The 20,181-nt window shown below is 37.4% G+C and overlaps 3 protein-coding genes across 4 annotated transcripts; all 3 read right to left on the bottom strand.

Annotated features, from left to right (window-relative positions):
• Window positions 1–11,296: 11,296 nt before the first annotated feature.
• LOC125234531 (venom carboxylesterase-6-like) lies at window positions 11,297–13,617 on the bottom strand. The gene is made up of 3 exons (XM_048140798.1): window positions 13,355–13,617; window positions 11,782–13,127; window positions 11,297–11,643 (listed from the first exon to the last, which is right to left on the bottom strand). The coding sequence occupies exons 1-3, from the start codon at window positions 13,568–13,570 to the stop codon at window positions 11,415–11,417; spliced, it is 1,791 nt and encodes a 596-aa protein (XP_047996755.1). The 5' UTR covers window positions 13,571–13,617; the 3' UTR covers window positions 11,297–11,414.
• Window positions 13,618–14,290: 673 nt separating this feature from the next.
• On the bottom strand, window positions 14,291–16,434 carry LOC125234532 (juvenile hormone esterase-like). The gene is made up of 3 exons (XM_048140799.1): window positions 16,166–16,434; window positions 14,669–16,011; window positions 14,291–14,533 (listed from the first exon to the last, which is right to left on the bottom strand). The coding sequence occupies exons 1-3, from the start codon at window positions 16,361–16,363 to the stop codon at window positions 14,335–14,337; spliced, it is 1,740 nt and encodes a 579-aa protein (XP_047996756.1). The 5' UTR covers window positions 16,364–16,434; the 3' UTR covers window positions 14,291–14,334.
• A 733-nt stretch (window positions 16,435–17,167) lies between these two features.
• On the bottom strand, window positions 17,168–20,035 carry LOC125234533 (juvenile hormone esterase-like). 2 transcript variants are annotated; one of them, XM_048140801.1, is made up of 3 exons: window positions 19,852–20,035; window positions 18,091–19,421; window positions 17,168–17,371 (listed from the first exon to the last, which is right to left on the bottom strand). In XM_048140801.1, exons 1-3 carry the CDS (start codon window positions 20,032–20,034, stop codon window positions 17,176–17,178), a joined length of 1,710 nt encoding a protein of 569 aa, XP_047996758.1. In that variant the 5' UTR covers window position 20,035; the 3' UTR covers window positions 17,168–17,175. The 2 variants fall into 2 exon arrangements, with proteins under 2 accessions (XP_047996758.1, XP_047996759.1); XM_048140802.1 differs by having other exon boundaries at window positions 19,216–19,421.
• Between the last annotated feature and the right edge of the window lie 146 nt (window positions 20,036–20,181).

Genomic DNA, 20,181 nt, shown 5'->3' with positions numbered 1-20,181 from the left:
GAAAATCGGTCCACGATTCTCGGAGATATCGAGTAACATACATACAAAAAAAAAAAAAAAAAAAAAAACATTCAGTCGAATTGAGAACCTCCTCCTTTTTTGAAGTCGGTTAAAAACTAAAAGTGATGTCAAATGGAATTTATTTGTATGTATTTATTTCCAATTTGAATATGTTTGTAACTATTTCACAAGATATACTTAGTACTGAAAGATATTTGGACTAGTTTGGCATCATAACTATAGCTCACACTTAATGAAATTAATGTTATCGCCTGATTTCACAAATCTTAGGTACATTAAAATTAACTATAAAATTAAATATTAAGCCAAGGTTATTTTAGCTCTAAGATGTAACATTAATTGCCGTTCAACTAACTTTTTACATTTATAATTTAATAGAAAAAAATGTTGTTAAGGATTTTTAACCCCCGACGCAAAAACGACAGGGTGTTATAAGTTTGACGTGTCTGTCTGTCTGTCTATGTGTATGTATATCTGTGGCATCGTAGCTCCCGAACGGATGAACCGATTTAGATTTAGTGTTCTTGAAAATAGGTCCACTATGTCGGGGTTTTTTTCAAAATTTTAATTTTGTGGTTAGGTTATTTTATTACGTTATTTAAATAGATTTTACCGGTTAAAAATATAATAGTGTACGGTAAAGAATGCAGGTTTTTCAGACACAAACAGCACAAAATGAAAAGTGTTGTATTAGTTGAGCGATCACGCTAACCGACACCACCTCACTGAAATATTGCTTACAGACTATGCTATACAGACTAGCCTATTTGAATAAATAAGCATTCAGGGATCCTTGGATACTATTTTTAAAGGGTTATCAAAAACATTTTAAATTCTTTTTAGGCACTTATCAGGCAAATAGCATTGTAATTATTTACTTAGGTAATACTCACTAGGATCTTATTAGGTGGTTGGTAAAAAGGTTGCAGGCATCTTATAAGAAGGCAAAGTGGATTTCTGGATTTGGGACTAAGTAACTAACATTTTTAACATAGCATCAGTCAGTAGATCTTCCTCTTTATAAAATTGCACTGTACTGTACCTATCTATTATGTACTTATTTGACGAAGCCAATTCTGTTTCAATAATTTGATAATCTTTTTATCTTGTTTTAATAAGACTTTGAGTCGTGGCAAAGAGCATCTCAGCATAAAGTGCGAATGTGATGCCTGATGCTTACGACTTCTGATTGCATTTGTGACCACAAATTGCATTGATTGGTGCTTACGAGAGTTACGAGTTTCGCGACCAAGATCGTATCAAAATAAAATTAAAATCTTGGATAAAATCCGCCTCGCTTTAAAAAGAACGAAGAAGCGATTTGTGGACGGGATGTGGTGTGTGTGGGTATATTAGTAATTGGTAAATGTGGGTATGCCTAGATTTAAATAAATCAGTCTTTGTCTCGAACTCGTGTTTGACTTACGTGTCCCCTGCTCCCATACATAACATGGCGCAGCCGTCGGATTTATAAAATAAAACGTAGTGAAAGACTAGTAGTATCGAAATACTAATTACGATTCGGACGTTAATGTGATTTGTTTACGTGTAGCGAGTTTACGCAAGGCGTAGATAGTGTGTACCTATCGTTGAAAATGGAATCGTTGTTGCCTCCACCGCCGCCATTTACTTTTTTGAACAATGAACAGAATGTTACGTCTGGGAATGTTTCCAAGGACTGGGAGAAGTGGAAAAAATCATTTGAAATTTATTCGATCGCGTGTGAGTTAGAAAAAAAGGACGCAAAAGTGCAAATAAACATATTGTTACATGTAATTGGTGAGCAAGGACGTGAAGTGTATGAACAATTTAGTGACACGTTTGCAGATTTAAAAAGTCTACTTAGCAAGTTCGATTCTTTCTTTTTGTTGCGAAAAAATATCACTGTTCAACGACATTCATTTTTCACACGGGATCAGAGAGAGGGAGAATCGATAGAACAGTACTCGTTCGAACTGAAAAAATTAGCTAACAAATGCGAGTTTAAAGACTTGTGCGATGATTTGGTACGAGACAGGCTAATTTGCGGCATTAAAGACACTGCTATAAGGGAGCGACTCCTTCGGGAACCTACTTTGACGCTTCAGAAAGCGATTGATATATGCAATATAGCACAGATGTCACGTGTGCAAGCAAGTACCATAAAAAAGGAATCGGCAGAAGAGCATGCTTATTACATCGGTAGTGGCAGTTCACAGGACGAAGTTGCAGATGTCCATTTCATGTATCGTCGTGGAGGAGCGGCTAGCCGAGGTCGCGGTCGAGGCGGCTGGCGGGGCGGGCGCTCGCGGGCCCCGCTCGCGCGCCCCCCGCCGCCCGCTCGCTCCGCCGCCGCCGTCGGCAACTGATTGGGTGAACAGTATGACCGTTGTTAAAAAACCTAATGGGGACTTGCGCATTTGTTTAGATCCGAAAGATCTGAACAAAGCTATCAAGCGGGAACACTATCGATTACCTACAATAGATGAGATAACGGCTAATCTGACAGGTGCGAAATTCTTTAGCACGCTAGATGCAAAAAACGGATTTTGGCAGTTAAAACTTTGTGAGGAAAGTACCAACTTATGCACATTTAATACAGCCTTTGGTAGGTATAAGTTCTTAAGGCTACCATATGGGATTACGTCAGCTTCGGAAGTTTTCCATAAAAAGGTTTTTGAATGTTTTGATGATTTAGGATGTGGGATTTGTTTATTCGTGGATGATTTGTTGATATTTGGCCGCACTAGGGAGGAACACGATACACGGCTTAGAAAGGTACTTGAAAGGTGTAGGCAGATTAATCTAAAATTGAATTTAAATAAGTGTAAATTTGCATTATCAGAGATAAAATACCTTGGACATAAAATTACTCAAAATGGTATTTACCCGGATGAGTCGCACACGTCAGCTATTAAAAATATGCCTAAACCTGAAAATCACAAAGATCTAGAACGTTTTTTAGGCCTCGTGAATTACGTAGGAAAGTTTGTTAAAAATATGTCAGAGAAAACACATCATTTAAGACAATTATTGAAAAAAGATATTGAATGGCATTGGGACAGTTCTCATCAGCAGGCCTTCGACCAGCTCAAGAAATGCCTGACGGAGGTACCGGTGTTACAGTACTTTGATGTAAGTAAACCTGTAGTTATATCGGTGGACTCCAGCAAAAACGGACTCGGAGCGTGTCTTCTGCAAGATAATCTTCCCGTGAGCTACGCGTCAAGGTCGTTGACAAAGGCGGAACAAAACTACGCCCAAATAGAAAAAGAATTATTAGCGTGCGTGTATGCTTGTGAGAAATACTATTCTTACATCTATGGCAAAAATGATGTTACAATTGAAACGGACCACAAGCCATTGGTAAATATAATAAATAAACCAATCGCTGATGCTCCCGCAAGACTTCAAAGAATGCTATTACGATTACAATTGTACACATTTAAACTAGTATACAAACCCGGCCGGTTTTTATATATAGCGGATACGTTATCGCGAGCCGTAGACCCCGCAAGTGTAGGTACCGAGCCGGCGGCCGCCGCCGCCGACTTCGGCACCGATGCGCAGGTGTGCGCTGTACTCTCCTGCAACCCCCTTACAGACACTCACTTTTTACAGTTACAGAAATATACACAGTGCGATGAAGAGTTAAAGTGCATAATAAAATACATAAAACATGGTTGGCCTAGCAACAAAAATAATTGTAATGATTGTGTTAAACCCTATTGGTGTTATAAAGACGAGTTGTCAGTTTCGTACGACATAGTGTGGAGAGGTAACCGTGTCGTAGTTCCAAAGGCAATGCGTAGTGAGGTTCTAAAGAGTGTACATGTTGGTCACTTAGGGCTAGAAAAGTGTAAGTTGCGAGTGCGCGAAACAGTGTTTTGGCCTAATATCAACAGTCAGCTTGAAGATTACATTACTAAATGTGCAGTTTGTTTAAACTATAAAAATGAGAACCGGAAAGAAACAATGATCCCACATGATATACCTAACCGCGCTTGGTCTAAAGTGGGGACAGATTGTTTTCACTATGGTAACGACAGGTATGTACTGGTGGTCGATTATTACAGTAAATATATTGAGATCAGTAAACTAAATAATCTTACGTCAGATGAGGTAGTAGATAAGTTAAAAACAATTTTTAGCCGCCATGGCATACCTGACATAGTCGTTTCGGATAATGGTCCAGAGTTTAGTTCATTCGTTTTTGAGCGTTTTGCCCGCGAGTGGCATTTTAGTCACGTGACTTCCTCTCCTAGGTATTCTCAGTCTAACGGCCAATCTGAAAGGGCTATACAGACAGTTAAAAACATGTTAAAGAAAACCGATTTAGCAAAAACAGACTTTAGACTAGCCTTGTTAGAATACCTAAATACTCCCGTTAGCAATACATTAGCCTCTCCGTCGGAACTGCTTAACAATAGAAAATCACGTAGTATCGTGCCTTGTGCTCCGCGTTTGCTTAAACCTAAAATACCTACTAATGTTCGCAACGAAATCAACAAGCGTCAACAGATGCAGAAAAAGATCTATGATAAAGGCGCTAAGGATATGGCTACGCTGTCCGTCGGACAGCGGGTCAAAGTTCGCGTAGATAAACGTTGGGTCAGTGCGCGCGTCAAAGGTTTAGTAGGTATACGATCTTATTCGGTACAGGTTGACGGGGAGGTACTTTAATTAGAAATCGTCGACATTTAATTATTGACCATTCCGAAGATTTAAGTATTGATAGGAACTATCCATCTAGATACCTAAGATACGATGATATCGCCGTCCCGAATGCCCCCACTCAGAATCATCCCATAAGTACACGCTCGCTACCAGTAACAGTAAGAGCTGACCCTTATGTTACTTCTTCCGGCAGGGTGGTGATTAGACCTGATCGGTGGGGCTTCGATTCTTCGTGATAATTTATTTAAGTGAAAATGCATGTTATTCTAATTTAAGCTTAGAATGTCACTGAAATATCCTATAATTATGATTGTATTTAAAGCAAAGTCGTACCTAATCTGAAATCACAATTAATGTAAATTCTGTCTCACTCCACGGTACATTTTATTACTTGAAAATCATATTAATGTAATTAAGCCTACTATGAATTTGTATAAAAAAAAAACATACCAATTGTAATCTCATTATATAAGTAATAATAATAAGTCCTGCAAACTAGAGTATTTGGCTTCATATAAATTATTTCACGCTATTAATTATGAATTAAGTCTAAATCAGCATTGCATGATGTACCTATCTGTAATAATTACATTTCCGAATTACCTATTGTTTTTGTTTAACAAAAATATAGTATTGCAATAACATTGTATTTGTAATTAAAATTAGTAATTAAGTAAATTTAAAAATATGAATTAAATCTTAATAATATTCCTATTTACTAAATAATAGGTTGTAAACATCAATGTACCTACTTTTTAAAGCTTAGATTTTTTTTTATTTTTTTTTAAAAAAGGGGAATTGTGGGTATATTAGTAATTGGTAAATGTGGGTATGCCTAGATTTAAATAAATCAGTCTTTGTCTCGAACTCGTGTTTGACTTACGTGTCCCCTGCTCCCATACATAACAGTGTGTCAATTTCAATTTCAAGATAGCTTGGAGATTTCGTGACACTTTCTATAGGAATTGTGAGTCCGTTCCGTCCTATAGGTATGTTGGGAGGTACTGATGTGCCGACGGAAAGTTTCCAAAATTCTGAAAATTTCACATAGGAAAACTTCGGAAACTTTCCATAATTTGTATGGACAATTGTATGGGTGGACATTTTCCATTCCATAAATTTAAATTCCCTTTATTTTTCGTGAAATTTTCGTGAATTTTTCAAGAAATTTAAGATTTTTTTGGAAAGTTTCCGCAACTTGCACATCACTAGTGGGAGGTGTAAGTCACATTTAAATTTAATACTACTAGGTATGCAAACAATTATTTACATGTATCAAAAACAATTTGTGAATCATATTGGAATTATTATACCATTTTGAACCCAGGCGTCTATTCAGTAAAAAAAAGTATTTATAATTTATTTACACTAGCATGGAATTAGTTTCTAAATAAATAAATAGAATATGCCCCAACGTTGTAAGGAAATTGCACCAATTATGGGATTATAACCCATCACCGATCGAAATAAGTGATAGATAATAACACCACGCACCGGCACTTAGTTCTATAAATTCATGAACAACTATTATTTTACGGGCGGACGCGCGAGCTATATATTTTTATGCGGAATCTCTTGTTAATTACGCATCGGTACTCGGTAAATAACACTTTGTTATGTAACAGCAGATACAAACTGTTGGGTGTAGTAATAGTAACGTATACAAACTGAAATAATGGCTAGTAATGATTACTAATAACGTATTAATTAATAATAACGTATCGAGTATCTATGGCAAAACCAATATTTTTTGGCAAAGGGATTTATATATTTCATAAGGTTCATCTGCTTTTCTTTTAGGTGACTTTTGAATAGGAAAACTTTAAAATTTCAAGAAAATTCAAAAATTTACGACAGTAATTCTGTCTCCGCAAACCGTCTTACTCGTAGTAATTATTCATAGATTCCATGTCATTAATGCTGTGAGCATCTAACCGCTAGCAGCACCTTTTCTCATATTTTATCGTAATTTAAGATCCGAAGACTAGGTAAGTATTTTGGGAATAGGAGTATTTTAACATGTTCTATTTCTATGTGTATCCTTGTCACGTTCATCTATACTTAATGTCAACGACCTGCAACCTTCGTTCGTTTGCACGTTTCCGCATTCATTTATTATTTTGTTGTAACTTACACATTAAAAAATTTTTGGCTATAGGTACAAACAGTAGGTTCAAACACGTTTAGGTTTTGCTTCTTATTAATTTTGGAATTTTTTCCTCATTCGGGTTTTAATATTCCCACGAGGAATTTGCCCTTTGGAAAGAAAAAAAAACATTATACATATTATATCTCATTCATTGTTGTTAAAAATAAATTAAGCAGAAGGAAATGTTGAGTGATTATAGTTAAAATTATATTTTTATAAAAGAAGCCGTACATTTGAGCAAAAGAGTTTCCTTATATGTTACATATTTTATTCACATACTCGATGTGCACTTGTGCAGTTCTCATAAATAGTTCACCGGGTATTACAAATACAACTGCATCGTAGTGTTGTAGCGTGTTTCTACCAAGGGTTACCATGTTAATGCAAGGGCATATAATGATCTCCATATATAGTTACCATACTCTGGTAACTTACCTGAAGTGGAGTTCTAAAGTACGGTAAGTAACCAGGGAGCTCAAAGCACGGCGTGTCAGGGCCCATTTAAATGGTGCAAGAATTCCTATGCGACTTGCACTACATTGTGGTAACCCAATATTGTGCTGAATGTCCGTAATGTAACTAAAATTGGATGCGAGTTGGCGCACCTTGTAAATGGGCCCTTAACCTAGGGATTTATTGTTTCGTAAGTGCGTTTTCACACTATCCAATCCGATATCGGATGTAGAACCGATATCCCATATATTTATGCCGCCATCTTTGATTTTTGCCATAGAAATCCTTCCTACATCAGCACGGGAAGCATGGTCGCGCGATAGACGATAAAATAGCAGGCCGTCCCTATCGCACTTACAAATAGTGCGATAGGGATGGCCTGCTATTTTATCGTCTATCGCGCGACCATGCTTCCCGTGCTGATATATATAATTTTTATACTAACAATTAGCATGTATTCATAAATATAATAATAATAATAGACTTTTGCATCTATGACAGATGATTTAAGCAGCATCCTTACGACGCGTTCGTGGCTGTATAGCCCAATTCGAGAGAGGATCCCTCGTCCACACACGGCTGGTGTATGCTCCCCCAGATGGGCGGGGGTTAGAGACAAGCGCGGAGCCAGCTTCGTGCCCAGGGGGGGTCACGTGGTAAAGGCCCAGGCCCCCCCGGGGGGGGGGTCACGTGGTCTATTTGTATGGCCAGCCTAGGCTCCAGGGGGGTCAAGACCCCCCCCCCCCCCCTGGATCCGCGCATGGTTAGAGACCTCACAAATATTATTCATAAAGATATTTCGCGACAGGTTTCTTGCTGTACTTGAAATGCACTTAGTACCAAGTTACTTTATTGGGCATTGACCCAGAACAACATTATATAACCGCTCCAGCATAACTAAGGTCGGTCGGTGCTTGGTGCATTTATGACATAGTAGCTATAGTATAGTATATTACATTTCATACCTGGGACAGTAAAGGAAGAAACGTCTCAATACACGTGTAATTATCAGCTTCATGGATGTTTTATAAATGTTAAAATAAACCGATGGATATGGCTTAATTTGAGGTTTTATAGTTTGTATTTTCCTTGTGTTGGTGTGGTGAACATTTTCACTTGGGGGCAAAATTTGTCAATAAATCAATCAATAAAAATGATCTTTATTCAAATAGGCTTACAATAAGCACTTTTAACCCTTAAATGCATGATTTTTTCTTTTAGCGAGATATTAATATATGTGATAGACAACGGTTTTCTGACTCTGGGAAAAATAATAAAAAAAATATTTAATACCGATTTTAATACTAAATCAGTGTTAGAAGTTAAATAGGCCAAAACTTATTTATATAAATATATAATTATTGGTAAGTTTTATTTGTAAAGTTTTACTACTATTAGAAAGGTACACTATTTGTGAAACCCCCATGATAAAATGTTTGAACATAAACTAATTACTAACACCGAATAAATCTGCCTAAATCACATACTAAAAATCGCCATCATCCTGTTTTCCGCCATTTCATCTTTATCCTTAAATAATAAATAGTAAATCATAATATTGTTTAATTTACTTAATTATTTATTAAATAGCAATAAATACTGAATAATAATTAAGCTATAAATGTGATTTTGGATAGCTACGTATTGAGCCACAGGCCATCAAATATATGATGCATATATACATCACCATGCATTCAAGGGTTAAATTGTCAACAATGTACAAAATTCATCTTATTATAAATCTTATCATCTTGTTTAACCTTCGTGATTTAAAAAGCTCTCAAAGCTCACGATTTCACTTCTCGAACCATTCGCTACGCTCGCGGGTCAATATTGGAATCTATCGCTTGCTCGGGTATCAATATTGGCATGTGCGGTTAAACAAATCAAAAAAATCTGTCATATGTAGGGTCAATATTAATTAATAATTTTCCAAAAAGGCAATATCCAAAGGGGGAAATTCGGACGACGTTTGTATGAGGAATTGGCCGCAGCTTATTTTCAAACAATTAAATTTAATATTTTCAATCTTATCAAACATTGTTGTTATAGTTTTCAGTGTGGTGATTTTAGGCTGAATGACGCCACCTAGGAACAAAATGCTGAACCTTCAATGTTGTAGCCTTCAATGTTGCGATGTGCAGCCGGTTTTGTCACAGTTCTATGATAGTTTGACAGATGTCGCTAGCAGAGTCTGATCCTATAAAAATAGAACAAGTATTTATTTTATACACTTGTGTTGTGATAATAGGCTACTTTCCTCCTAGTAAAATCAGCTTCTTTTTAAGAACTGTCAAAACGATTTTCAACTACTTGCTAATATGGAATTAATATGAAATCGAATTGAGTGACGTCACGGTCAACTGATTTACTTTATATATTTCTATTTGATTTATAAAATATAAATTAGAGTTAAAAATAACTTCCGTCCATGTTTTTCTTATAATTATCTGATACTTTATTTCGTGCATGGTATAAAAATTTTTTTTTTAAGTACAGTCAAGTTGCCTATTGGAAAATAATTTCCTAGCTTTGTTTGTACTGCCTTGGTTCGTTCATTGGTGAGAAGTCAAAAACATCCTTTAAACACTTGGTATTGTCCTTTTTTCCGCACAGGCCCCGTAGCCGAATGGCATTTCTCCGACGCCAAACGAAAGCGATACGCCGCTGGCTCTGTCGCGCCAATACGCAAGCGCGATAGAGATAGATATCTACTAGCGCTTCGTTTCGTGAGCGTTTCGTGAGCGATTGTGCCATTCGGCTAGCCACCCTGGTTTGCAAAATAGTAACTACATTACTTGTTATGTAGAAACTGTGTCTTAATGTACTATAAAAACGTCGTACTTATTGTACACGTGCGAAGAGGAATTTAAAACTCGTGTCGATTTAAAACACAAGCCTTCGAAACAGGTGAGCTTACCTACTACAGTTAACTCGTCTTCTCAAGAGTTTACTCAGGAATTTGAAAATTTAATCTAACCGTAGCTTCAATAAGACTTTTCGCAGTGCAAATTCTCTAGCAACCCCCAGCCATTTATTACGGCAACTATGCTAATACCTGTTGAGTGGAAACTTGTAGATGTTAGCATTAGCAACATTCAACCCGTAGCCGGCTCTTTTGTCTTATAGCGTAGTTCAGTCATTGTTGAGTGGAGGTGCATTGGATCACACATTACTAAATAGTTACTGGGATTAGTACCTACCTAGTCAGATAAGTTAGGAAAACGATTTTAAGGTTTAAGGTTTAGGTTGGTTTGACGACCGGTCTGGCCTAGCGCGTACTGAGCCTGCCTGCTAAGCCGCGGTCCCGGGTTCGAATCCCGGTAAGGGCATTTATTTGTGTGATGAGCACAAATATTTGTTCCTGTCATGGATGTTTTTTATGTATAAAAGTATGTATTTATCTATATAAGTAAGTATATCGTCGCCTAGCACCCATAGTACAAGCTTTGCTCAGTTTAGGGCTAGGTTGATCTGTGGAAGGTATCCCCCTATATGTACCTATTTATTATTATTATTTATTAGGAGAGATAATCAGTTTATCAGCAGCTGTTGAGCGAGTGTGTTGTAAATTTCAGGACTTGTTGTGGGCTCCAACTTTTTTCCTTTTAAAAAAGGGGCAAAAATATTATTGGTTGTGCTCAGATTTCCAAGTAGTTTTAGTTTGTAGAATAAAAGAGAAAATTCTAACGAATCAGTAAGTACTAACGAATATTTTTAGGGAAATTCAAGGATTTCACTCAGTTATTTTCCCGAAAATTAATAAAGCCCCCTTTCTAGGCGTCTATTCGTTAGCGAAACCAACTTTATGATTGTAATATTTGAACAGGCTTTAGTTTTCGGTTTTACCTTGCTCTCGTTGATCTCAACACAGACAGTTTTAACAAGCTTAACTTTCTTCATTTGCTTGTATATCTTGTTTACTTAAATCAATTTCTACGAATGTATTTTTATAGCTTGAATGAGAATTGTAAACTTAATATTTACCATTTCATAATAGAAAACAAATGTTTGTCGTTTTATACTCGCATGTGTTTATAGAAGAAAAAAAATAGTAACTTCACTTGTTTAAATGAGGTAGGCTAGTTTTCAGTAACTGTACAATTTTTTCGGGTTTAGTTTGCCACTCGTTCAATTATAATTCTTCACGACTTGGTTCAGGATCTTTAACAACGCCGTCCACGACCATTGCAGAGTACTTCTTGAGGAGGTTCTCCCAGAAGGCAGCCCGCTCGCTAAGAGGACCCGCCTTCATCCGTGGCGCTTTAGTTATGTGCAAGTATTGCTTTTCTTTAGAGTCCATGTTGACTGGAGTCCATGTTATTTTTTTCAAAGTGTCGTCTTTCTCATCGGGCGTAGGGTTGCTGAAATTTGAAATTATTCGATTTAGATTTAAGTACATTTAACGATGTAGGTAAACAATGCAGCTTAGTAGATTTATTTCAAGACAAATTACATTTACCGAAAGAGAAAAATATTTATGTTGCTTAAAGAAAACATACCCAGTTTTAATGAAATTGGTCCACATTCGCACCATTCTCCTCAAGAGCTTTATCTCAGCTTGCTCGCTGACAAGTTTCGTGAGTGATTCGTAGTTCTTCCTAATCCGAGTACACACGTGCAGGTAACATAGCTCGTCCCCCACAGTTGCTCCCCAGTTCTTCACGGAGTTCAAGGCTGCTCTCGATATGTACAAGCTGTTCTCACTCAACGCGCCCTTAAAGTCGAACATGTAGTAAAATAACGGAGAAGACAGCTGATTCGCAAGTTTCCCTACAGTATAATCCAATGCGTAGTTGTGCAGTACGTCTCCAACATAAACGGCATATTCTAAAATATTTCCAACGTGAAAGTAACCATCTCGGAAATAAAACTCTTTTATTTCTTGTTCCATTTCTTTAAATACGGTGCTGTTGCGATCAAATCTAAACCCGGATCTTATTGGAAAGTGAATGAAAAACTCATGGGTTAGTTCGACAAGACGAGGCGAGGATATATAGTGGAACGCTAAATCTAAGCCTTCTCTAGAATTAAAACCAATCAGGATTGGCACGTCATTGATAATGTTGGAGTTATCTGGGAGAGACGTGAGCACGGCGTCAGAATTATCATTCTCGACCACAGGCGTAAATGGAAAAATAGACATCTGTAGTTCATTTATATCTTTATCGTCAAGAAGGTCGACTATTTTATAAAACAACTTTTCTGCATCTGCTTTTTGTAGTTCCTCCAGCAAAGTTTGACTGTCCTCAGTGCTGACATCGATTTGTTCACCAAGCATGAAAGCTTTGTGTCTGGAGTTACTAGGAAAGTAAATAGGCTCTAATGCTGTACCGCTTTGCATGATTACACTTGAAAACAAGCCTTTAGCTTTTTCAGAAAATAGCAAGATGTGTATTAACGCAGCACCTCCTCTGCTTCCCATTAATGTGACTCTGTTCGGATCCCCGCCGAATTGCTCAATGTTCTCCCTGATCCATTGCAAAGCCAAGATAAAGTCTTTCAAGCCAGCATTAGGAGGGATAACCTCGTCGCTAGTAGTGAGGTAGCCAAAGAGATCTAGACGATGATTGATTGTCACAACTATGACATCTTCTTCTAAGAAAAAGTCTGGTGAGTACGTATCCGTGCTGTTGAAACCAGTTCTAAAGTTGTCGTTGTAATCGAAGACGACTATTGGTTTTTGGCCTTGAAGAGAGGGCGTGAAGACGCTGAGGTATAGGCAGTCTTCGGAGCCGGAGAGGCCCATGGGTTCGCCGTTACGGCTTCGTGAGTTGAACTGCATGCATGTTGGCTTGATTGTGTGACTTTCATAAGTGCCTTTCCAACCTTGATGTGGTTTTGGTGGCTGAAAATGAAATTCAAATGATTTAAATATTAGACGGTTCACCTTTCACGAGAGTGGTTTTAAATGTAAACAATGATTGAAACGGTAAGAAGTTCTTTACGAACAGCAGTTAGTTAGCTTAACAATAATTTACGTAAACCTTACTTGTTTATAATAAGTACGCTTAGTGAAACAGGACGTTAGTTAAACGTTTCAAAAAATATCCATTTCCAAATCACAATTCTTACCAAAAATCTCAGAGTTCCTATTGGCGGTTCAGCATAAGGTACACCTCTAAAGGCATGATAGTCTCGTTTCTTCAGTAACGTTTTCTCCAACTTCCCTGACAAAACTCCATGTTTCAAAGTCACTTCAGGATTATGATCACTGTAACACGATTCTACAATTAATATTACTATACCTATCCAACACAGCAAGTTATTTAACGTATTTCTGAGTAGCATTTTAAGTTTTGAACGATTAGAGCGATTGAAAACGCATTAGTGTCGGCGTCTGAACCGGTATGATAAGAAAGACTAACGTGTACTTTGTTTATCTATCTTTATCGATAACGTGTAACAGCAGTTTAATGGAATTAATATTAATTACAAAAAATGTTGATTGAGTTATTTTTAATAATATCATTTCGAAAAAAACACAATGCATATACGCATTGCATTGTGTTTTTTATATCAATATAATAATTTTTGATGGCTTTCTTGTATAGGAAAGAAAAAAACACTACAAACCGCTACATTATGTGCATTTGTCACTAGTGTGCAATTGGCGCTATAAGTTTGCAACTAACCGTGTCAGTAGTATTCATTTATACATTTTCCTCAAATAACATATTGCGCCCATCGATTCGTAATTTTAAAGATTACATATCATATCAGCCCTTTATCGCCCATTGCTGAGCCTCTATCCTAGTACGCCACTTCTCCCGGTCCTGGGCTAATCTCATCCAGTTGTGACCCGCAGTTTTTCGGATGTCGTCGACCCAACGAGTCCACCTTCCATCACTCTGCCTAGCAACTTATATATGCATTCCTAAGCAGTATCAACAGCCTGGAGGGTGCTGTCTGTGCGTGCATTGTCCTATCCGTTTACATTAGAACTAGGTTTCTTAAAGGGTTCACTTAGCAGAGGAAACTTCAGGTCAGTTACTAAACATTAGAAGAAAATAACACATAGGTCTATAATGGAAAAGTTTTTAAATTCTTCATTTCTATAATTCGTCCTTAACATCTTGCACAACCCCGTTGACAGCCAGAGCTTTGTACTTGGCCATCCACTCGTCCCAGAAATGAACGGTGTCGTCGTAGAGTCGCTCGACCATCGTCAGCTCGTCGCTAATCACCAGACAATCCTTCTTCTGTTGTGAAGCGGGGTGCCAGTTGAACTCGTCGCCCGGTGGGGTGGGGTTTCTGGAAAGAAATAAGTTACATTTTTTGACATCGCATAATTCATCGAGGTAGGCTATCTCAAAAGAAGGAAATGTACTTAGGTACTACTTGTTGTTCTAAATGTAGTTTAGAATGAATGAGGATTGGCTTTCTTACCCAGTTTTCGCAAAATTCGTCCACAGTTTAACCATATTTTTCAAAACTTTAATTTCCTCGGAATCTTCGTCTTGTAAGGCCTTAATGTAAGTTTTTCTTAAGCGATTGCATACAAACAAGTAACATAGTTCGTCTCCCGTTGTTGCACCCCATGCTCCATCAATATTCATCGCATTGTCAAGAATCTCTTTCTTTCTTAAATTCAACTCGCCGCTGTAATCGAACATATAATAGAAAACTGGACTGCTTGAGGTATTGGTGTACTTTCGCACAGCATAGTCTGTGGGGTAGAATGTCATAATATCTCCAATGTAAGTGACGTACTCCCCTGGTTTACTAACTTTAATGTAGCCTTCATCGAAATAATAATCTTTGATCTCTTGGACGGCTCGGCTATAAATATGTTCGGTCAATTTAAAATGATAGCCGACCCGAATAGGAAACAGCATAAGGAAATCTCTGTCAGCAAAAGTGAGGTATTGAGGTTTTTGCAGATAGCGTTCTGAGACCTCCATGCCTTCTCGAGAGTTAAACCCTATCATGACAGATACTCCTATATCAACAGGCTTGTCCTCTGGCAGCTCAGTGATTATAGCATCTGGGTGATCGTGCTCGATGACCGGCCCGAAGGGAGGAACTCCTCGTTGGATAGCTCTTGCTTCGTCTGCGTGGACGGCGTAGGGTTCTGACTCCACAAGTTTATTGACAGGGATAGTAGCCAATCTTTTCAGCAAATAGGAACTTGTAGCAGACTCTTCCTTTAGCCCTTTGGAATATTCTATGGCCTTTTCTCGGCCTTTGTTGTTGAAATACATAGAATTCCATAGAGTCCCACTTTGGATAATAGCAGCACTAAATAATCCTTTCGCTTTCGGAGAATGCAGTAAAATTTCTGCTAATACGCCCCCAGTTTGACTGCCCATCAATGTCACTCGGCTAGGATCGCCGCCGAAGTATTTAATGTTTTCCTTTACCCAAGTTAATGCCAAAATTACGTCTCTTAAGCCATTATTGCCGGGTAGTAAATCATCCTCAAAACTCAGGAAACCAAGACCTCCAAGTCTGTGGTGAATATTGACTAAAATGACATCTTCCTTCATGAAAAAGTCGGGGCCGTATTCTCTGGAGCCGTTATAGGCGCCTCGGAATTGTTCACTGTACAGGAACACTATAACGGGTAAGTTGAGGTCACTCGCTGGAGGCCTGGGAGTGTGGATGCTGAGATTTAAGCAGTCTTCATCTCCACTAAAACCGTTATTTTTTCTGTTACTACATTGCGGACAGTGTTTCTTTTCTTTTTTTGCTTCTAGCACCTCTTCCCAACCAGGATGTGGCTCCGGAGGCTGAAATGTATAAAATTCGTTTATTAGACGCGTAAGTAAATAAAACATGAAAAAAAAAATACATGGTCAACTTAATTCAGACTGAATGCTTTTGCCAAATCTGTTTTGGACTATTTTTTACAGGTGAGTGTTTGGAGGACTGTTTTTCACTTACCATAAATCTGAGGCTGCCGACAGGTGGCTTCGCATACGGAATACTTGCGAACGTATAGTACTTCTCATCTTTTAATATAGACGGCACTTCTTTACCCTCTACCTTTCCCGAATTCGTATTTACGATCAAATTTCCTTTAATTTTATTCACGAAGCATAAAATTGCAAGGCAATAAAATAGATATGTTTTATGTCTCATGTTGGAGCCGGTTGTCAAATTTATGAGTATAGAATATTGATATCATTATTGGTTGGACGACTGACGTGTCCTAATGATAGGTGTGCGTTAATCTTTCTTGTTACCTACACTTACTGGTTTATCTATTATGTGAACGATAGTGGCATTAATCGATATAATTAATAAGTAAACGCGTTACTTGGTGGAATTAGGATTAAATATTGAATATTTTTATTTTCAGACATTTTATACTCGTAAAAAGTTTACGTTATTTTACGATAAATCAATATATTTTCTTAACAAAGTGTTTATTGAGATTGAGTTACATAATTTCAAATTATTTGTTGATGTTTAGATACTCTTTTGTTTCTTTTAAATAAAATGAAATGATATTTCTTGACATTGTTGGTTCATAGTAGGTATAATTTACTCAAGGCAATAAAAGTCTCCAAAGTAATGAATGTGTTATGATAACTACCTGCGTTTAATTAATATAACTTTTATTTCCAAACAAAACATTGCACATCAATTAAGACAAAGAAGAAGAAAGAAAGAACTAGTCATTCAATATCAATACAGCACACACATATGATGAAAAACAAAAAAATAAGAAAAAGATAACAAAAAATACACAAAAACATCGTAATAAAATGATATACACAAACAAGTTACAACCTGTGACGTACCTATGTAATGATAAGATCAACAGTTTGCTTTGGGCAAATCACCTAATATTACTCAACAAAAGTCTATGATCTATTACCATAAACTTTTAAAGGAAGTAAAATCACGAGGAAGGAAGTACTACTCAATAAAACAACAGCGTTACAGAATCAAAGCTCGTCTTTATTCGCGACCGTCCCTCGGAGCGCCGCGCGCCACTTCCCGATGAATCGCGCCCAGAACCGGAATCGACTATTGATTGAGTTACGTACTTCCAATTGTTTGTTGATGTGGAGATACTCTTTTGTTTCAGTGTAAGGGGGCCATTTGAGGTCTAGTACGGTGTCGCCTTCTGGTGTTGGGTTTCTGTAACGATGATACGGGAATATCTTATTTTACAGATACTGGATTTTGACTACGTGTGCGATGAATAAGTAACTTGGATAGCGCCTGATAAAAAATAAAGGTAATAAATAAACTTGTGCAAAATGCTTATATTTCTTAACTCAATTTTCAATCAATCAAAATATTCTTTATTCAGAATAGAGCAAAAATAAGCCTTTTAAATTGTCAACAATGTACAAAATTCATCTTATTCTTCAGAGCTTTATTGGTGCAATAAACAATATTGTTTTAAAACTTGAATTAATAAAATGATAGCAATTCGTCGTCTCTTCTAGAATAAATTTGCCGTAAAAAAAAAAAATTGTATAAAAATACATGAACATCATTAATAACAATATAAGAATTGTTTTCACAATACTTGTATCCCATTTTCATCATTCATATTAGTACGGATTAAAAAGCACTGGCTCAATTTCCTTAATTTCAGAAAGTGACATATTTTTTATACCCTTTTAGTGGATGATTTCTGGGATAAAAATATTGTATAACCTTGTCAGGACTATTCCTGTACAACATTTACAGATAGACATACAAACAGAGAGACATATTTTAACAATTTTCACATTTATAGCATTAGTCTGATTCATATGATATAACAAAGACCCAAAAAGAACGAACCAGTCTTGAATTGAATATGTACTTCAATTAACAACTATGATACTTAAGTAGAAAATATTTACCCGTGTTTCGCGAAATTACTCCACATCCTCACTAATTTCTGAGAAACGTTAATTTCCTCTGTTTGTTGTTTGTAGTATTTCGCATATTTCTTCCTTAATTTGGGGCACAAGAATAGGTAGCAGAGTTCGTCCCCCGCCGCCGCGCCGCTCGTGCCTTCAGACACTGACGACAGCTTCAATAAATTATTTTTATTCTCGCTCAATGCGCTGTAATAGTCAAATTGGTAATAAAATACCGACCTCGAAGAAATATTCGCGTATTTCTCCGCCATAGCGTGCACAGCGAACCCTGTTAAAACATCTCCTATGTAAGTCACGTATTCGGGCACACTACTAATCTTAACTTTACCGTCGAAGTAAAATTTCTTAACCTCTTTTACAGCTTCAAAGTAACTATCGCTGTCAGGATCGAATTTAAACTCGACGCGTCTCGGTAACAGCAAAGGAAAGTCTTTCTCGAGGAAACTTAAGTACTTGGGTTCTATGAGATACTGAAGCGCCGGTTCCAGGCCCTCCCGAGAGTTGAACCCAATCAAAACAGGCGTGTTCCTTTTACTGACCCGCTCGGGGTACTCGCGCACTAGGCTATCCGGATGAGTTTCCACTACAGGTCCGAACGTAAGCGCACTTCTTTGATGCTCCTTTGTGTAATCTTTAGGATTGGCAGCAATTTCTTGAGCTAGTAAAGTCTCGGGGGAAATATCTCTCAATATCTCTAGTAAGCGTTTGCTGCTACTCGTGGTTGTTCCTGTCAACTCCGCGAGTCGAAAAGCGCGATCTCGCACATTTTCCTGCAAATACATAGTGCTCCACGATGTACCGCTTTGAAGAATTACAGAATTGAATAATTGGTTAGCTGGCGAGTGTATGAGAAGGTCGGCTGCGGCGGCGCCCCCCTGTGACCCCATCAATGTAATTCGTTTAGGATCACCCCCGAAGTACACCGCGTTATTTTTTATCCACTCCAAGCCGGCAACGATATCTTTTAATCCGGCGTTCCCGGGTATAATATCGTCCTCTAGTGAAAGAAATCCGAACAAAGTCATACGATAATTTATTGTTATAATAATGACGTCTTCCTCGATGAAGAAATCCGGCCCGTAATCTGATTTATCTAATGAATACCTGAATCGGGAATTTTCGAGGAAAACAATAATCGGGCGATTGTTTTCGTCTGTCGCGGGCGTGAAAATGTTTAGGTAGAGACAATCCTCGGCGCCGAAGTAACTGAAGGGTAGCTCAGTTTTCACAACATGCTTGAATTGATAGCACGGTTCCTTGTACTTAGTAGCGTTTAGGATTCCATCCCATGTTTGTATTGGCTGTGGGGCCTAAAAATAAGTAAAAAGAAAAACAACTTCATATATATATTTCAAATTGCCATGTCGAGTAAAAAAATCAATCCGGAAAAAAATGCAAAAAGATGACCTAATTTTATGCACGGATCCGTGCGTAAGCATACGATGGGTTAATCAATTACTTTCACTATATCTAAAATAAATTGAGGCATAACTAGAAAGCGAATACAAGTAACAGCAATGAAAAGGGAACGTTTCGTTGGATATTACTACTATCTATGTATACTCAATATGTTCTTATTCATTAAATATCAAGTATGCTATTTGACCTATCTTTTACTCAGCTTGTGACATAAGTACTTAATATTGTGAATGAATTTAATTAAAAGTGACTGGATATAATATGACCACTACTATGATCAAATATAAAATCACTCATCATAAAATTTTTGGAACATCTCACCATAAACCTAAACGTGTGAACAGGCCGGGCTGCGTAAGGTATCCCCATGAAGGCGTAATATTCCACATCTTTTAGCAACGTCCTCAAAACTTTGCCTGCTACTTTCCCGTGAGTTGTGTCCACCAAAGGCTGGCTGTATACACTTGCTATAACTGTCAAAAACACATAAATACACTGATACATTGCTAAGTGTCACAGAGGTAATGTTAGAATTATCGACTAGAAAGATTGTAGAGCGATATCGTTTTGTATCTTTATGGTTCTCCTAAAACTTGATTACCTACTGTAGTTAATCGCTAACAGTAATAATTGTCGCGGTGCTTGTATTAT

This window comes from Leguminivora glycinivorella, chromosome 16 (genome assembly GCF_023078275.1).
Source record: "Leguminivora glycinivorella isolate SPB_JAAS2020 chromosome 16, LegGlyc_1.1, whole genome shotgun sequence".
NCBI lineage: Eukaryota > Metazoa > Arthropoda > Insecta > Lepidoptera > Tortricidae > Leguminivora > Leguminivora glycinivorella.
Note: the sequence above shows the minus strand (reverse complement) of the source record. Positions and strands in the feature narration are given on the sequence as shown.